Genomic DNA, 18,939 nt, shown 5'->3' with positions numbered 1-18,939 from the left:
AAACATAAATTGTAACCAAAAATTTCAAGAGAAGGCTTTATTAAGCTATTAAGAATTAACTTTCAACCACATATCTACATTACAGTAATCTGAAGTGTTAGCCACGCCAATAACCCAATTTTAAATTTAAAAAATGTGTTAGTACACTACTGCATAATAAACAGTTATTAAAATATAAAAAGTGGGAAAAACATGCTGTATTACTTTACATTTAAATTCTGATGGTGGATGTTGTTGGTATAGGCAGAGTGTAAATCTTTCAGCAGATATGATGTTAGGATTTCCTTCCAAGATCAGTTTTCTTGATGCTTTTACAGGTAAGTAGCTACTGTAAATGGATGCTAAATATAAAATTATAATGCATGAGTCAAAGTCATGCTTAGTTGAGCCAGCAAAGGGGTCTTGTTAAACACCTAACATGCGTTATTACAACACACCTTTTCAACCCAAATCGATACAAAACTTATCTCAGCTTGTATAAGATGTACTGTGTCTGCTGTCATGTCACTGAGGGCTTAAAGTCATTCAGCTGCTTACAATTGTAAAATCTGTCATTAAACTGCCCACAAATCCATTAAATCCACAAAATTGTATTACTACTTGAGTATAATTGAAAGTGAAACTTTACTTTTAGTTAGATATCTTGACATTTTAGATTTCATATGAAAGCATTATCTTGACATCACACAGTACACAAATAGCTTCTATAACTGGTAGGAATGCATGATACAGAACCTCATCCCAAGGGAACCGAGAACAGAAATAATATCGGCAAAGCTTTCATTTTCTTCAGCCTGAAGATGTTTGTGGGACATGGTTATCCCATTCCCATCATGCCTTGCAGTCTTTCATATGATTGGCCAACTGATAATAAGAGAATGAAGTAGGGAATGGAAATGTCGTTGTCTGTTTTAGTCACTGCCTAAGTTTCTATTTTAATAAATGCGGTCAGTATGCGTGCAGTACCTGACAATATGGTACGTTTTCCTGTAAAAATCATCCCTTCATTAGTTTAAATTAGTAGGACACATACATTTTAAAAAAGACTAAAATTGGCTAATTGCATACATATGCAAAGATAAATGAACATAAGGACAGAATGACTGACTGCTTTTGCTCTTGTAAACATTTATTCCTGTGTTTTTTTCACATTAAGAATATTTAATAACTAATACTTCTCCCAGCATAAGTTGAAAAACATTTGGTTGATTACTGCGATTTCAGCCTCCATTTTTATAATCTGTTAACCCTACAGTGCCAAATCAGGATGCTCCTTCATATATATATCTTCTTAATCAAATCCAAGCGCTTGCCAAGTATTGATTAACAGAACCCAACACAACCATTAAGAATGTTCAGTGAGTATTTATACACAAGCACACACATTCAATAATGTCGACTTGGGCACTTTTCCAAAATCTAGAGTGCTGCCTATGTGGGCAGTATTTTAATGCATTATATGTGCTTTCCCTAACTGTACGTTCACACCGCCGTCGGCAATAGCGTCAAAAAAACGCTCTGACTGTCCTGCCAACGACATTATAGAAAAAGATTAGTGGACGCTCTGATGATTAAACGCATTGTCTGAAATCCTCTCAAGGAGAGGACGTCTGTTGGTTTCCACCTTCTGATTGGTTGCCGCTGAAAGCGTCATAGCTTCTTACCATAAAGTTGATCTGATTTCAACTTTACTCAACGCTCACACCATCCAAGACGTGCCGCAACGCTGCTCGCCGGAGCTTGCCGTCGCCTCACATTGACAATGAATGGCTTCTGGCCATTTTGATGCTTTTATCGTAAACGCACGGTAACAGTACATTCACACGGGGCGTTAATGCTTCTTGTGTACTTTGAATGGGTTTGAATCTCGCGGCAGAAGTTGACATGTCTCAACTTTTCAAGATCCAACGCAGGTGTCAGCCAATTAGATCGACTTATGCAAATAACCTAGTGCAGAGCCAGCCAATTACGTTTATGCAAGACCGGAAAACAGGACAGAATGTGTTGTGCCCACTGTGAGGCTGTTTACACTTGGCATTAACATGTGTTTTAGTCGAGTGGATCACAAGTGGACGACGTTAATGCCAGGTGTAAACAGGGTTTAAAACTTTTGAGCTCGTCCACTTTCGACCACTTTCAACCACATTCAGAGGTAGTCGAAAACCCTTTCGATCAGATTGCTTTTGTAGTGTAAACGCACATGTGGTTGAATGTGCCACACGCAACCACCTTCTCTCCGCCCATTTATCTAATCTGAGGTAACTGAACACAATGTTTTACGTCTTTTCGGACTTCTGGCGCAAACCCAGTGTACAGCGCGTTTTTTAGCCTTTCATTGATAAAACTTGATACAATTTTTTAATTCAACACAAATTGAACACGTAATATTACTGAGAAATTGAAAATATTTACTAGGTAAAACATTTGGTTACCAGCCATATGCACCAAATGTATTTTATTTTAGTGGTTTAATGAGTTTAAGTGTTGCCATATGGAGTTTTGGTGGATGGTATATGGTTGAGAGAAGGCATTTCTGAAGCCTGTCGCACACTGGGCCACAGACAATAAACTTACACTTTATTTACTTAATGAAGCCAAATTTTAAATTGTGTAATCTGTAACTGCTTACAAGTCACCAACAATCAAAAACAACTTGAACACGAATCCTGTTTTTACTCAACTTTCTGTATGACTATCAGTCTTTCACTTCATGCAGTGCATCATGCATTCATGTGGCCTATGGGTCGAGTGAAGTAGGGCACAAACAATAATGGACAATCACAGTGAATCATGTGCTGTGATGGACAAAACCAGCTGACTGCATGAGCCCAGAGGAAGGAAAAAGAACCAGATGAAAGATTAAAGTGAAAGAAGAAAAATATATAGCCACACGTTTCGTTCCCCTCGATTTTTCAAGCTTCATCATATGACTTTCCACATAGCACCAAGCGGCAAGCGCATCACACCTTCCCATATCCTAATGGTACATTCTGTGACCACGCAATCCAGCTCTCTGATTGGGCTGTGAGAACGGACATTGAATGATGATAAATGAGCATGACATGTATGATTTATAGTTGGAGGCTGGCTACACTGACATTCTGCATATCTCTTATAACAGCAACTAATGAAGACAACAAACATATTACAAAGCAGCAACAACATGTGCATTCATGTATCGCAAATTAAAACTGAAAACAATTATGAAAATGTACTTTGTTAAAATACATTCCAGGTCATACTGTGCAAGATTTATTAATGCACATGAAACTGTGTGTGTTTTGTCACCTTTAACAAAGGCCATTACACAATGAACTAAAATGAACTTAAACGCTCTTAAAACATTTCGCCTTGTTCCATGTAAGCTAATGCATTAACTAATATTAATTAGTTAACCTTATTAAATGAAGTATTACCATTTTTTCATTTCTTGTCCCTAAACATTAGATAAAACGGTCACGTAACAGAAATAAAATTTACAAATCCCATTCTGTGTTGACTTTTCGGCAAACCAATTATGTATTTATCTATTTACATGCATCCTCTTATTCAAACAAATTAGCATTCAGCACTTCAATTGGCAATTTTGCACAGGGCAAATATCAATAAGCAGCATTAGCATAATGCATTCAGGCCAGCGTGATCATTTGCAAAGACTGAAATCCTTAAAGGTAAACCAACCCCCAATGGCAGTTAAACAAGCATGGTGTCGCATAATGACTACTGGTTGGAATCTCAGATCTAGTTATAAGATCCCATGTTCATAACCTAGTGGGCACTGCATAAAATAAAAGGCAAAAAAAAATTTTATTTGAAACTGAGTTACACATTACAGTGTGCATTGACTGTACAATTGCATGTGCAGAATTGAGTGTCTGCAAACTGGACATGAACCATAATTCCCTGTTTTTAAATATGTTTTAGTCATGTTGCTAGCCTGGGTTTCCACATGCTGCCTTGCAAGCAAATATATTCACGCTGCAACCAACGGCTCAGTCCACTGCTCACCTCTTGCTTTTTAAACACATAGAGAAGCTACGTAGCCGCCACCGAACAAACATGTCATTGTTGGAAACAACTTAGCATAAAAGTTTGTCCGTTAAGGGCTTCTGTAGAAACATGGCGGCACAAAATGGCAGCGTCCATGTAAGGGGACCCTCTTTGTATGTAGATAAAACGTCTCATTCTGAGGCAATAAACACATAACGGCTCATTATGAAAGGTCTTTCTACACCCCTGATAATATAGTTTTGTATATTATTTTGCATTTCTGTCAAGAGATCCTTCAAAAAATTACACACTGCACATTTAAGTCGACTTTTTCTTTAATGGTAGACTAAAGCCTGAAAAGCCTTGACTAGTATACCGTGGTGCTTGTTGTTTAACAGATCTCTAATCTCTTCTCTCCGTTTCTCCAAAACTTGCTGACCCAGCCTCTAAGGTGGCATGTTCACATGTACACAACATCAGCTTGACCTGATGAGTAAGCTGAATTCAACAGCACAGACAAGTCTGTGGTTTACAAGACAAACTAAAAGAACAACACAGGACTTTTCGGTTTTCAAACTGGGTCCCGAGAAATTTTCAAGAAAAAAAAGACAAAAAAAATTGTGAAATGTCTGTTTTCAATTATTAAAGTTTGTAAACAATTTCCTGTCTTTATAATATCACTATATTATCTCATTTTTTTATGTCATTAATGTTCCTGGACACTGAAAGTGAGCAGTCATAATGTTTAAGATAGGTCTGTCTTAAAGCTTTTTAAGTTGTAAGATCTACTGTATGTTTCGGATCCTACAGTATATGTAGTCTCATGAAATCACCCTTTTAAGATTGACTGTTCTTTTGTGTAAATACACTTCATCGGTAATGCACTAAAGTGCAGCAACAACATGAGTCACTCACTTAGAAATCCAAATCAATGGTAACGATTGCGTTTTAGCTTTATTCTTAATACTCACCCTAAATGACTTGAAGTTTAGAGGCGATATAAAAGGTGCAAAGATTAAGATTACTCTTGGGGTAGATTAAGCAGTTAAAAGTCATTTCTCTCCTCTAAAGTATTTGCTTTAACCTCTCTCCTACACCCTTGCAAAAAGTAAAATTCTTGTTAGTAGTGTTTGATTACACTGAACTTTTTCTTATGGTCATAATTAGGGTTGGATTTTGTTAAAGCTCACATAACACACGCTGTTTCTGCATTTCTGATGTTAATCTGGAGTAGCTATAGAGTAGTATTACATCCTTTATATCTCTGAAGAGTCTTAAGTTTAATCAGATTTATAAAAAAAGATTAGCTTTACCGATAACATACGAAAAATGAAGAAGGAGGAGTTACTACCGCGGGAGGACCGAGTACGAGTCATGCAACACTATACAACACTGTTGATTCACTACATGTTCGTGTCATTTATATAATATGCACGCACCTATTTCCAGCATAAGACAGAAGTCTTACTTACCGCATGCAACTCATGACCCGGTTGGGACTTTTCAATGAAATCCAGCGCATCAAACACACACGCAAAACTCTGCTGCTACCCCAGATAATAAACTATATCCATTGTTTCCATAAGGCTGGCTTTCTTCTCCTTACATCCAAAAACACACTTCTTCTTTCATGCCATTGTTGAGTTTTGAAATTAAACAAAGCTTTCGCGTGATGTGATGTTTGTAAATTCTAGGTCTCCCGCTGATTGACGGGTGGGCGGGGTTTTCCAGAGGAAGTGCCCATAAAAATAAGTGATACGTATAGAAACCCCTGAAACGTCAGTTGGACTCGTAATCGGAAAAAACTTTCCGAAACTTGTATCAACCCTGGCGAAGTGCATTTGGCACAAAAATAACACGCCCAACTGCTTTTTTGACACTTTGCCTACGTTTATCATGAGGAAACAACTCTATAACTGTGTTAATAAGTCAGAATGCATGAAATACCATTGAACCACCCCTTTAAAATCCTCAAGAATTAAAGTTATGCATGACTCGTCCCATACAATTTGTGCAACTGACATAAATGTTACATCAAATTGTGCAGCTTGCTCAAAAAATTGTTCTGTGTTGACTAGGTCAAAAAGTAACCACCTAGCAACCAACTAGAAAAGGGGTTTTCAAACCAGAGGTCCCCCACAAACTTCTGTAGCTCGGAATATAGTTTGTTTTTACACATACGCAAAGTTCGAAAGCTGCCTTAGTTTTTTTGACTCAAGATGTTTATCAGACATTTAACGCATGCGCATTGCAACAAAATGCAATGCATCTCCTGGGCTAAATTATCCAATCTGCCATCACAAAGTTTTGAAAACTCCTGACCTAGAACACCTTAGCAAGCGCATAGCAATGCTCTACACACCTTTAAAACTGCACCACAACATCATGACAGCATCATAGACTGTAAAAAAGATGGACGCAGTGTCCGTGATGTCACCCATAGGTTTCTGAAGATCGTTTTTGAAGCTTAAAGTAGGGGGTGCCTGCCGTCGCCATCTTGGCCACGCGTTAAAAAAAATGGTTAGAGAGGCAGGACATGGGTGAAGCTGAGGTGGCTGGTTGCTAAAACCACGCCCCCCTAGCTCGACTCTAGTGACAGCAGTGGCAGTTTACACCTCACAAAAGAAAATGTTAATATCTAGTTTATGTCTCGTAGATATCTTTCAGAGCCCAACCATTACTGTGCATGATATAATCGCTCTCTGACCCTGGGGATATCAGCTTTGGTGTATATCACCAATCACTGTTATCATTTGGCTAAAACCAGGCCACTTCATCTTTACATCACACCACCATCCATCCCCTTCCTCCCTCTTTTCCTGTTTCTCCTCCTCTTCTTCATTATCTACTGATGAATTCACCCTGCAGGGATAATTCAGCCTATTTCATCTCCCTGTTCATCAACTCCCAGATTTATCGTGCCGTCTATACCACGTCTAACTTCATACATTGTGAAACGTTAAAGGAGGTTAAAGCGTCGTTTGGAAGATGTTTTACATGTCTGCCCACCGTGGACCATAATCACACAACCTGCTTACCTGCAAATTCAGATAAAATGAAACTGCAAAGCTGTGGTGTGTGACAGATTTTATAGGTACTGTACGGAGGCCAAATTCTCATTTATGCTTTTGTTATATTTTCAGACCAAATCCTCAGTAAAAACTCTGGTGCAGGTTTATCTAACAAAGCTGCTTCCCTCTATCACTATCTGCTGTTTATGAACAGTACACCCATAAAAATAAAGATGCGTCACGATGACATAGATGAATAATTTTTTGGCAAAATGGTTCATGAAGAACATTTAACATCTGAAGAACATTTCTGTTTCAAAAAAGGTTATCTGTGGTGAAAAAGTTTTTTTCGTATTATTAAAAGTTGTAAAAGAAATGGTTCTTTTATGGCATTGCTGTGATTGTGTCACTTAAAAAATATTTAATAGTGTGTGCAATTATTTTAAAATATTTTCTTTGTTTTGCACTTTCTATTATAACCTGTTTTACATTTTTTTTTTTTGATGAAGCACTTTTTTCCCAGCTACATTGCAAAAAATTACTTTCTTTCTTAGTATTTTTGTCTCGTTTTAGTACAAATATCAATAATATTATCTAAAATAATATCTTAAATTAAGATGCATTTCTTGATCAAAATAACCTAAGAAAATAAGTTTAGTTTTAAGACAAAAAAAACATAGAATTTAAGTGAATTTGTGCTTAAAACAAGCAAAGAAAACTGCCAGTGGGCTAAGAAAAAAAATCTTGATTTTTTTCTCTTATCCACTTAAATCAAGAAAAACTCAAGAAAAATTTTCTTCTCCATTGGCAGATGTTTTTGCTTTTTTTAAGCACAAATTTACCTAGCCCCTAAGGTGACATTGGAGTAAAAAAAATCTAAAGTTTAGTTACGCTTGCGCACATGAAACTTTCGCTTTCACATGCAGATACAAAACTAAACGCGATAGTTTCATGTGCGCACGTGATAGTTGCACATGCGCACGCGAATCTAAATTTTATTTAATTTTTTCTCCATGTCCCCTTAGGGGCTCCGTACAAATTCACTTAAATTGTAAATTTTTGTATATAAACTAGACTTGTTTTCTTAGGTAATTTTGCTCATCAAGAAAATACATCTTGATTTAATATTTACTGAAAACAAAACAAAAATACTAAGTAAGAAAGTAATTTTTCAGTGTACAAACCCAGGATAAATGTAAAAAAACATAGTGTATCACTATAGCTCTATGGTCTTCAACATGGTGCCCACGTTCAAGCTCACACCAGTGCGCAAAGTTTTGCTACGGTTTCTGGGTTGAAGACATGTTTCCTGGAAACGTTGTGCAATGGTGTGCAACAGGTTTTAGATGCGTTTTCTCTTGTTTGGTGGGTGTGTCAGAAATGTCGGCCCAATCATTGGCAAAATGTATATAAACCACGCGGTACTAAAGAAACAGCTCGCTCAATGGGTTCAAGTTGGAAATGTTGTCTTTCATTCTGGACGGCAAGGACAGTGACTGTAACATTGAGGGTATTTTACAGTATTAAACACACATTCATAATGATGTCATCAGGCTTCAGAAACATTTAAAAAAGAACACAAAGAATGGCCTCTCAGCTACCGTAGTTGCAACTCTTGCGTCATCACAACAGGGTGTTCAACACATTACCGTTTCCGTTTAATAAACGTTGTGCAACGTTTTGTCGGGGCTGAACGCAGCCCAGTTTGCCCGCACAAAGTCTGTGAGGTGCCCGCCAAAGCACATAGTCTCAATTGTAATATTTATTCAGCACATATTTTTATATTTGCTTGCCTTCTTTTATATATGTTAACATTTTAAACAATGAAAAAAACATGTCAACAAGAAAAATAAAATCAACAAGTAAAACAAAAACGTAGCCCTCCAGATTGTTTTATCCATTGTGGTAGCCCTTGCTTACAAAAAGGTTGGAGACCCCTGCTATAGCTTATCGCTTAGCATAGCCTAAATCCATCATACAATTAGTGTAGACTATGTGAAGTGGCAATTACAAACATGGGCGAACAATCATTTTGAACAAACCCTATTACAATTTCGTTAAAAAAACATTAACAGACACTATTTACGATTTCTCCATAACAACAAGCAAATGATAACACAGCTTTCCTGCTAGTACGTACCACCAGATTACCCGCTAAAGAGCCTCATAAAGCATTAGGGTGATGTTGATGTGGCACGAGCTAATAAAGCGTTGCCACTGTAATTAATGGAATCGTTTGCACACGCATATCGTTGGTAAGCAGGACCGGATCGAAGGACATAACATCTCATTTTAAACCGTGCCTTGTGATCACCGCACCGCATGTCAACGTACCTTCATGAAAACTACAATCAATATGTTATTAGTGGCCCACTCGTTACTGCTTCAATGCTTGTAAAACGCTCACGCAGCACTGGATGGTAAGAAGTGAGTCAGGAGGGCAGATGCTTATGTCTATATTTCATATGGAGATAACAGATGTATGAATTTGTTAGTGTTTTATTAACTGGGTGATTCTCACGAAACCATTGAAACACCACGGCACTAATGATACATCTTTAGTAACATTAAAAAGCATCAGAATTAACACAATACTGTGTTCTACCTTGCACAATGTGTGATTTCAACATAAGAATTTATCATTGTAAATTTTATCTCATTTTCTGCTGAAATTCTCATTACCGCAATGTGTCCGGCTGTGTTTGAACATGCGTTATGTTGTAATTTAATCAAATTAACACAAAAATATCAAGAAAAAAAATAAATGGATGTTTTGCTAGACTACTTTAGATGACAGAAAAACTTTACTGAATATTCATGTATAATAATAATGAAGAAAAATTAGGAAAATTATGTGTCCATGCCTGATGTTCTCATCCTCCGCAACACACTTTGAGAACAGTTTAAGCACACGTACAGAATTTTAATAAAGTTTGATTTTGAGTGACCAAGCACATGGACCAGTTACTTCAAGATGGCTACCAGGTAAGATCATTTTTTTACAGTTAGTTTGAAATATTGTCTTGTCAGAATGCTTACACGACATTTTGATTATCATTACAGCAACAGATGCTTATTAAATGTTAATTTAATTAATAGAAGCATAATACTTTGATTTTAAATGCATGTGCAGAATCTCCAAATTATGTTCTTTCAGGTTTGTCATGTCATTTTGAAAATGTGTCAGTGTTGATGTTTTCTGACTGTTGCGGTAATGAGATTTTTTAGGACTAATTTTTTAAATGATGTTACAAAAAGTATTAAATGATAAGTAAAAGTTTTTAAATTAATGTTCCCATTTACTCCAGACTTTGTTTTTCAATGTCTGGTGGGAAAAAAGTAAATTTAAGCAATTTTTACATTTTCATGCTTGACATTTTTAAAACCAAGTTTTCGTGAGAATCACCCAACTATTCTTGCTGTTTTAATGGTCATGCACCTGCAGAGCACTCAATGAACAATTTGGTTAGTTTTAAAGTCCCCATGAAATCTCAGCAGGCAATTCTTATTTTTTATAATGGAATATTGCAGTGTTCATCATAAACTATTTATCTGTGTGGGTCATTATTTTGAAATAAATTCATGTGCCCTCATAAACTGCAAAAATAATCAAGGACTTTGCTACCGTAACATGGCTGCAGGAGGTGCAATGATATTACGCAGTGCCCGAAAGTAGTCCCCTGCTATTGAAAGATACTAAGGGGACTATTTTCAGCTGCTGCGTAATATCATTGCACCTGCTGCAGCCATGTTACGGCAGCAAAGTCATTGATATTTATGCCAGAATGAGAGTATAGTTCCTAGCCATATCTGCCTAGAAAATCGCAACTTTTAGTTTTCTGTCGGTCTTAGTACACGATGTAACTACAGAAGAGTCCAATTTTAAAGGAATAGTTCGGCCAAAAATGATACCAAACCCACGATCTACTCACCCCGAAGCGTCCGAGACGCATATGTCCATCATTTTTCAGACGAACACATTTTAAATTATTTTAGAAAATGTTTTAGATCTTTCAGTTAATCAAAAGTTATGGGGTCCACATCCTTCAAGTCCAAAAAATGTGCATCTGTCCTTCAAAAAAAAATCCAAACGGCTCCACGATGATAAACAAAGTCCTTCTAAGGGTAATCCGCGCCATTTTGTTGTAGAAATATCCACATTTAAAACTTTATAAACGAAAATAACTTGCTTCCTGTAACACCGCCAACTTAGTCGCGTCCGCATTCAAGATCAGAGCTTTACGCAGCGTACGAAGGTTTCTCTGCTGCTGCTCTGTGCCCCCGCCCTCCAGATTTGTCATACGTCACTAAGAAAAGTGCGTACACTACGCTAATACTCTCTCCTGAATACAGAGGAGTTATGGCGGCGCTATCGGAAGGTAGTTATTTTCGTTAAGTTATAAATATGGATATTTCTACAACATAACAGCGCAGTTTTCCCTCAGAAGACCTTTATTTATCATCCTGGAGCCGTTTGGATTTATTAGGGGGAGGATATCTGCAATTATTTTGGACTTGAAGGACGTGGACCAGGTAACTTTACTGTTTAGCAGCTGAAAGATATAAGACATCCTCCAAAACAACTGAAAACGTGTTTGTCTGAAAAATGATTGATATATGCATCTCTGATGGCTTCAGGGTGAGTAAATTATGGGTTTAATATCATTTTTGGCCGAACTATCCCTTTAAATAGGAAAAATATTGAAACTCTTTGAAATTCTTTGAGTGCAATGCTAATGGTCTAATCAGATTCAATGGATTATGCTAAGCTATGCTAAAAATGGTAGCGCCAGACCCGGAGATCAGCTGAATGGATTCCAAAACGGTAAGAATCAGATTTAATTAGCATATTTTCAAAAAAGTGGAGTTTTCTTTAAATTCCTAAAAGGAATATGAAGCCACACACAAATACAACACAATCTCATGGCAATTCGTAACTATTTTGCGATGTGGCTAATTTGTATACTTTCAAACAGTCTCAGTCATGTGTTTTAGTATGATCTGCTTTTCGTCGCTGTCCGATGAAACTCACGTATGTTCATTTTGCTGATTTTGAGATTTTTCGACAGATTGAATGTCCAGGTTCATTTCCATATACAGTATGCGTCACATACCTAAATAGCCAATGAAAACTTGTGAAATCATGTCATCTGATTTTCACGTACCCGTTTGGTGTCAAAGCTGTCAATCACGCCGCACATCTTCCGCCTGTGAAGCATCTCGCCGGTCTCGTAAAGTTTCATCGAACCTCAGCACTGGATATAGCCGAATAAACATGACAATGACTTTCCATCGAGGTAAACGTTTCCCCCGGACCCCAGACTAACATCTAGGAGTTACTTAATTACGGTAGGACTGTGCAAAGAAAGTATCTGTCTAGCATTGGTGATATTTACGCTGGGGATTTCCCCACCACTTTTTGAAAGCATTTGGTTTAAATGTTCTGAAAAATCAAGCAATGCTTAAGACTGGTTTTGTGGTCTAGTGTCACATATGTTGTGTTGTATGCTTATGGTGTGTTTTCTTGTACATATGTAATGAAATTCATTGTAATCATTTATTAAACGCGCTGCTGTTTTCTACGGTATGGTGCTTTGGCATTGTTCGGTTGAGCTGGTGTTGCAGGGACTGTTACATGTGTGATGTGTGCATTCGACATTGTTGAGGGTTTATACATTTATGCTGAGTATTTTCTTGTTGTTGACTGGCCTACGCTATGCCCATTTTTGATGCGCGTTATTCAATATTTTTCCTGTCCTGCAGTAATGTTTTTATAAGATATTTTGTCCTCACCACTTTTCAACACAAACTGACGCCCCTGTTGTGTAGCATTACCATGTCAGTGTATTGATTCATTGTCCCTTAATGGTTTGCAAGAGACATTTAATACACTTATAATTAATATTAAATAAAGTAAGCGTATTTAACTAAGACGTAACGTTAGGCTATTTAATAAACTGAGCGTATTCATCTGTCAATACGAAACGCGACTTTGGCCATTCTAATTAATGATCGGAAGAACGCGCATCGATCAAAGTTACTGTAAAATATGCACGCATGTCCATTTAAACTCAATTTTGGTCAAATGTGGATTATATCATGACACTGGCAAGAATATGGTTACATGTAAATATGCCGTACCAAGTATGACAACGCTACATTCAACTGCTTTTGATATACGGTGTTTTTTTCACTTTCTGAAAAGTTACCGTTTTGGACATACGTGAGTTTCATCAGGCAGCGACGTTTTGCACCTCATAAAATAGTCACAAATTCCTGTGAGATCAGGCTGAAAATACCATTAAAGTCCATACGCCTCATGTGCTAAATTACGAACCTGCTGAAACCATATGACTTTTGAAGCCTTGAAATATAGTGCAAAATTTACTACTTTAACACTGTTTTTATGGTGCTTTTTACGGTTCTTTTGAGCTTGACAGTCCACCACTGTATGCACACAGCTGGTTGAGCATTCTCTCCTTGTTTGTATGCAATAAAGACATACAGCTTTCAAACAACATGAGAATGTAAGTAATGAATTTATGTTGTATGGCGAATTATTCCTTTACAAATTTGCGTCTGTGTTCATTTGGACTGACATCTTTTCTTAAGTATGTGTATATGATACTTAAATCCACAACATTTGTTGTTCTTCTCCTCAACATATGCTCAACCACCATCGCTACTGTAAGCAGCATTAAAACTGTATCTTCATCAGGAACAAAATCAAAATCAATGTAAGGAAAAGGAGAACCACCGTAAAACAAAAGCCTCTTTTCTCCTCCGACAAGACCACAGAGACTTCGGGAAGGAGAGCAGAAAAGGCTTGTGACTAGAATTACTGACACACTTTTGCTTCAAGCGTGGAGCTAATCTGGGTTTTGGCGTGATTACGTAAGCCATCGCTTTTCCTCTGTCTTTGGGCAATGGTAGCGCAGCTTAAAAACGCAGTTGGAGATTTTTTAGCCCTCTTTGTTCAGGAGGAAAGACTTGGAAGCCGATTTCAGTATCACCAGTTTTAGATGCAGCAATCACACATGGCCAGCTGTGACATGCTCATATTTTTCAAGTTTCTTAGCTGCGGTAAAAGGTACTAAAATGCTCCATAAGGAAATCTTATGAGAGCAAAATGAATAGAAATTGCTGGAATTTGACACAAAAAGTTATCTCTTGCCCCTGGATCTTTCACAACTATCTGATGTGGTATCCTAAATTTAAAGATCTAATCTGACTGGATGGTTTTAATGAAATTTCTGGGAATCAGGATGACCACTAGTTTAATAAGCCTGGTATTAATATTTATCCCATATGGGTCTCCACATCTTAAAGGAATAGTCCATTTTCTTAAAAGAAAAATCCAGATAATTTACTCATCACCATGTCATCCAAAATGTTGATGTCTTTCTTTGTTCAGTCGAGAAGAAATTATGTTTTTTAGGAAAACATTGCAGGATTTTTCTCACTTTAATGGACTTTAATGGACACCAACACTCAACACTTAACTCAACACCCAACAGCTTCCTTCAACAGAGCATCAAAGGAATACAAACATTCCCAAACGAGGCACAAGGGTCCCATCCAGCCAAACGACTGTAATTTTTGACAAGAAAAATAAAAAATATGCACCTCCAAACCACAACTTTTCGTCTTGGTCCGGTCCAGCGCGACCTAACGCAAATGCGTAGTAATGTAGGGAGGTCACGTGTTACATATATGATACGCACATTTGCGGACCATTTTAAACAATAAACTGACACAAAGACATTCATTAGTATCAGTTGACATACAACAACGTTGGAACAGTCCTCTTTCAACACACTTGTAAACACTGGGGCGGAGTTTCGCGTTCGTCCTCTGTGACCTCTTGACGTCATGACGTATTGCGCGAGGTCATGCTGACGCTTTCAGGACCGTATCTAGACGAGAAATTGTGGTTTTAAAGTGTATATTTGTTATTTTTCTTGTCAAAAATGACAATCGTTTCGCTAGATAAGACCCTTGTGCCTCGTTTGGGATCGTTTAGAGTCCTTTGAAACTCCGTTGAAAAAATCTGTTACGTGTTGAGTTAAGTGTTAAGTGTTGGTGTCCATTAAAGTCCATTAAAATGAGAAAAATCCTGCAATGTTTTTCTCAAAAAACATAACTTCTTCTGGACTGAACAAAGAAAGACATCAACATTTTGGATGACATGGTGGGGAGTAAATTATCTGGATTTTTCTTTTAAGAAAATGGAATATTCCTTTAAGTAATGGTTGGTTAACAGGTAATGATTTACTATTGTCCAGAACAAAACTAGCTTTACACTATGTACACTCTTTAACCCATGTTTGACCCCCTTTTTATACATCGGTCAGTCTTTTCCTGTCTAAAAGGACAGTCTGTGGTAACGTTAAGCTACAATGTGGACCTGATTTCATGCCGATGCTTTTTTCATACTACGCACTTCCTTATCAACAGCACACTTTTTGGGTTGTACCTGTGGCAGTGCGGAGCTAAGCTGACGCTGCAGTGAGTCCCGGTCGTAGATGACATCCTGAAGGTGTTGCTGGGCGAGGGCTAGGCTCTCCTGGGTCTCTCGTAGGGTGTCCAGTAGACGGTCCCTCTCGTCCAGCATGTTCACCATCAACTGCTCAAAGTGGGAGTCCGGGTCAGAGGCGCTGCTCTGGGACCCACGTTGGCTCAGCGCCGTGTCTTCGCTGATCGTAGGCATCACCTCGCACATCATCTTTTCCTGATGGAGGAGAACAAATGCTTATTATGAAGGTAGAGAATATGTAGTTTGCAAAGACTGTATAATAATGCTATCAAACATATGTGACCCTGCCTGTAAAAAGCCAGCTAAAGAAATTTTTGTGATTTACATAAAATATATACTTGATATCTTTAATACTACCTGAGTTAGACCATGTCAGAGATTGAAATTAAAGGGATAGTTTACCCAAAAATAAAAATGATGTCATTAATGACTCCTTCATGTCGTTCCAAACTCGTGAGACCTTCGTTCATCTTCAAAACACAGTTTAAGAGGTTTTATATTTAGTCCGAGAACTTGTTGACCCTTCATTGAAAATCTATGTACGGTATACTGTCCATGTCCAGAAAGGTAATAAAAACATCATCAAAGTAGTCCATGTGACATCAGTGGGTCAGTTAGAATGTGTTGAAGCATCGAAAATAAATTTTGGTAGAAAAATAACAAAAATTACGACTTTATTCAGCATTGCTTCTCTTTTGCGTCTATGTTGAAGCGCATGCGCAAGACTACAGTCACGTGGCTTTTTTGGGGGGGTTTTGTGCACCCAGGCTTTATTTACAGTCTGAGGAAGACGCACACTGTAAGTTTGAAGAAAAAAAAACTTCACAAACATGTCTGAGGATAACACGTCAGCCACGTGACTTTAGTCTTGCGTATGCGCTTCACAACAGACGCGGAAGAGAAGACAATGCTGAATAAAGTCGTAATCTTTGTTATTTTTGGACCACAATGTATTTTCGATGCTTCAACACATTCTAACTGACCCACTGATGTCACATGGATTACTTTGATGATGTTTTTATTACCTTTCTGGACATGGACAGAATACTGTACGTAGATTTTCAATGAAGGGACAACAACTAAATACAAAACATCCCAAACTGTGTTCCGAAGACGAACGGAGGTCCCACGAGTCCGGAACGACATGAGGGCGAGTCACCAATGACATTATTCCAATTTTTGGGTGAACTATCCCTTTAAAGTTAAATTACTTAGTAAAATCTCCAAATTTAAGAATTAAATTATGACACGTTTACCTGGATTTCACATATCATCATTTTGACACATTTGACATTGGATCAAATCAGGCATGTGTAGTGTAGCTCAATGCAATTGTGTTAACATAAGTGTGTGTATAAGCAACACAATATCAAGGCAATTTATTCCTACGCAGTGGCCAATTAGTATGAATTTATATGTTCTCATTTGCATGTTTTAGCTCGATATGTCTTCACCACATTGACATTGGGCCTGGGGTAGGGCCTCATTCCTGCTTTTTCTAATAATTAGGTCTAAAACAACAAATCGATTACAATGATAATTGATTATGCAAGTACAACAGTACAGTCATTGATTAGTTGGTCTGTGACATCATATGCCTCCGCACCACCGTGGTTTTGGACAGGGGATGTGCGCCTGCTTCACACAGTGGCACAATTGTACAATTTGCTTTTGCCCCTGTAGCGTGGGGTTAGGAGTGGGGTTTGATTATTGTTTTTTATAATAATTGTAGGTTTTTGCACGATTCACTTCATACGAAATCATACAAATTAGCCAACTCGTAAAATACGTACGAATTCTCATGAGATCAGGCTGTCATTTATGCATACAAACATCTATTAAACAATTTATATACAGTCTTTAACACCTGTCTGATGACATAAGCATCGTTCCTGAAATCCTGAAATAATTTTTACAGTAATGTAAATGACAAATAAATGAGCACCAAAAAATTGTAATATAAAGTGCATTTTTCTGCCAAATCTTTTATGTCTATCTGTACAAGCATTTAAAAGCTCAGAACATCTGCGAGTCGACAGCATATATCCTATATGTGCATAATTTTGATGGCTGTCTGGTCCTGTTAGACTCAAAGCTGACAGGATTGCTAGTAGCTGTAGGGAAGACAAGCATTAGAGCTACACATGGCTACAGGGCTACACGCCTTGACTGTGATGATACAAGCGAATGGAGGAATCTCCTGGCAAGGGCGAGATCTGGCTGTTTACAATGTGGAAAATAGAGTAAAAAAAAGTCTGAGCTAGTAATACTTGTATGTACAATTCACACCACAAGCTACACTTTACCACACCACAGGTAAAGAATTTAACTAGCATGTACAAGTAATCAGAGTGAATCAAGGGTGTGTGTCATATACAAAAAGAATGCCCTGACGCCCTGGGAAAGAGAAATTTGTTTGCCCCATTGGGATACTAGACAATCGAATAGGCTCTTTAGAAAGAATTACAAAAAAAATCAGCTTTGTTGTTATTTGTGGGCAAATGGTAATGATGCTGAAACCGTTTAGTTTGGTGTTTCTTAGTAGTCTACTTGTATACATGCAAAAAGAGTAATGAGACATGTTTCATTACTGAATGAACAATTGAGTGAATTATTCAATTCAGTCCCTAAAAACACACAGAAAATGTTTTACTTAAAAATATAAAAATAAATACAAAATAACAGACAAACTAATCAATGACATTCATTTTACTTTCATAATCACATATCAATTTAAATGGATTTGTTGTTTCAGACCTAATTAATAGAAGAAGCAAGAATGAAGCCCTACCCCAAACCCAATGCCAATGTGATGAAAACATATCATGACCTAAAATACGCAAATGAGATCATCATACAAATTCATACGAATCTGCCACTGCGTAAAAATAAATTGGTATGATATTGTGTTGTTTTTACACTCGCATGTTAACACCGATGCATTTAGCTACACATGCCTGATTTGACCCGATAAATTGAACTAGTTCATAAGCCTGGTAATGATTATACAGTACATGGACTTGGTACAATAATATGGAATCCGGGTGATTGTATACTGGTTATTTACAATAGCTACCATCTATTATTATATTTCACAACCAGAACAAAACATTTTATACAATCATGAAGGCAACAAATTGGGGTCAGTGACAAAAACGGTTTGGCAAGATGAGAAATTCAAAAATCTTTTAAAAAAACTTGTTTTAAATGCATGCATCAGGTTTATTTCAATGCACAAAGTGTATTTATGTTGATTTTACGCAATAAAAAATTACATTTGCACCATTTTTATTAAAGTTAAGACTGAATGGAACTGAAAATGTCAAATGGTGTAACCGCCAATTGCGTCAAAGAATGAGAAATATTAAATATTTTATCCACCTTGATGGCATGTAAGCTTAA

The 18,939-nt window shown here is 37.3% G+C and overlaps 1 protein-coding gene across 7 annotated transcripts in view; it reads right to left on the bottom strand.

Annotated features, from left to right (window-relative positions):
• Positions 1 to 18,939, bottom strand: part of ppfia2 (PTPRF interacting protein alpha 2) — a 237,113-nt gene that overhangs the window by 209,537 nt on the left and 8,637 nt on the right. For all 7 annotated transcript variants that reach the window (XR_008639925.2, XM_055189829.2, XM_055189832.2 and 4 more), the window contains exon 2: positions 15,478 to 15,732. Coding sequence is in view for 6 of the 7 variants with exons in the window: in XM_055189829.2 (XP_055045804.2) it covers positions 15,478 to 15,726 (249 nt within the window). In the remaining variant the exon portion in view is untranslated. The remainder of the gene's footprint in view (positions 1 to 15,477; positions 15,733 to 18,939) is intronic.

This window comes from Misgurnus anguillicaudatus, chromosome 1 (assembly GCF_027580225.2).
Source record: "Misgurnus anguillicaudatus chromosome 1, ASM2758022v2, whole genome shotgun sequence".
NCBI lineage: Eukaryota > Metazoa > Chordata > Actinopteri > Cypriniformes > Cobitidae > Misgurnus > Misgurnus anguillicaudatus.
The sequence above is the reverse complement of the archived record's forward strand: the minus strand, read 5'-3'. Positions and strand labels throughout refer to the sequence as shown.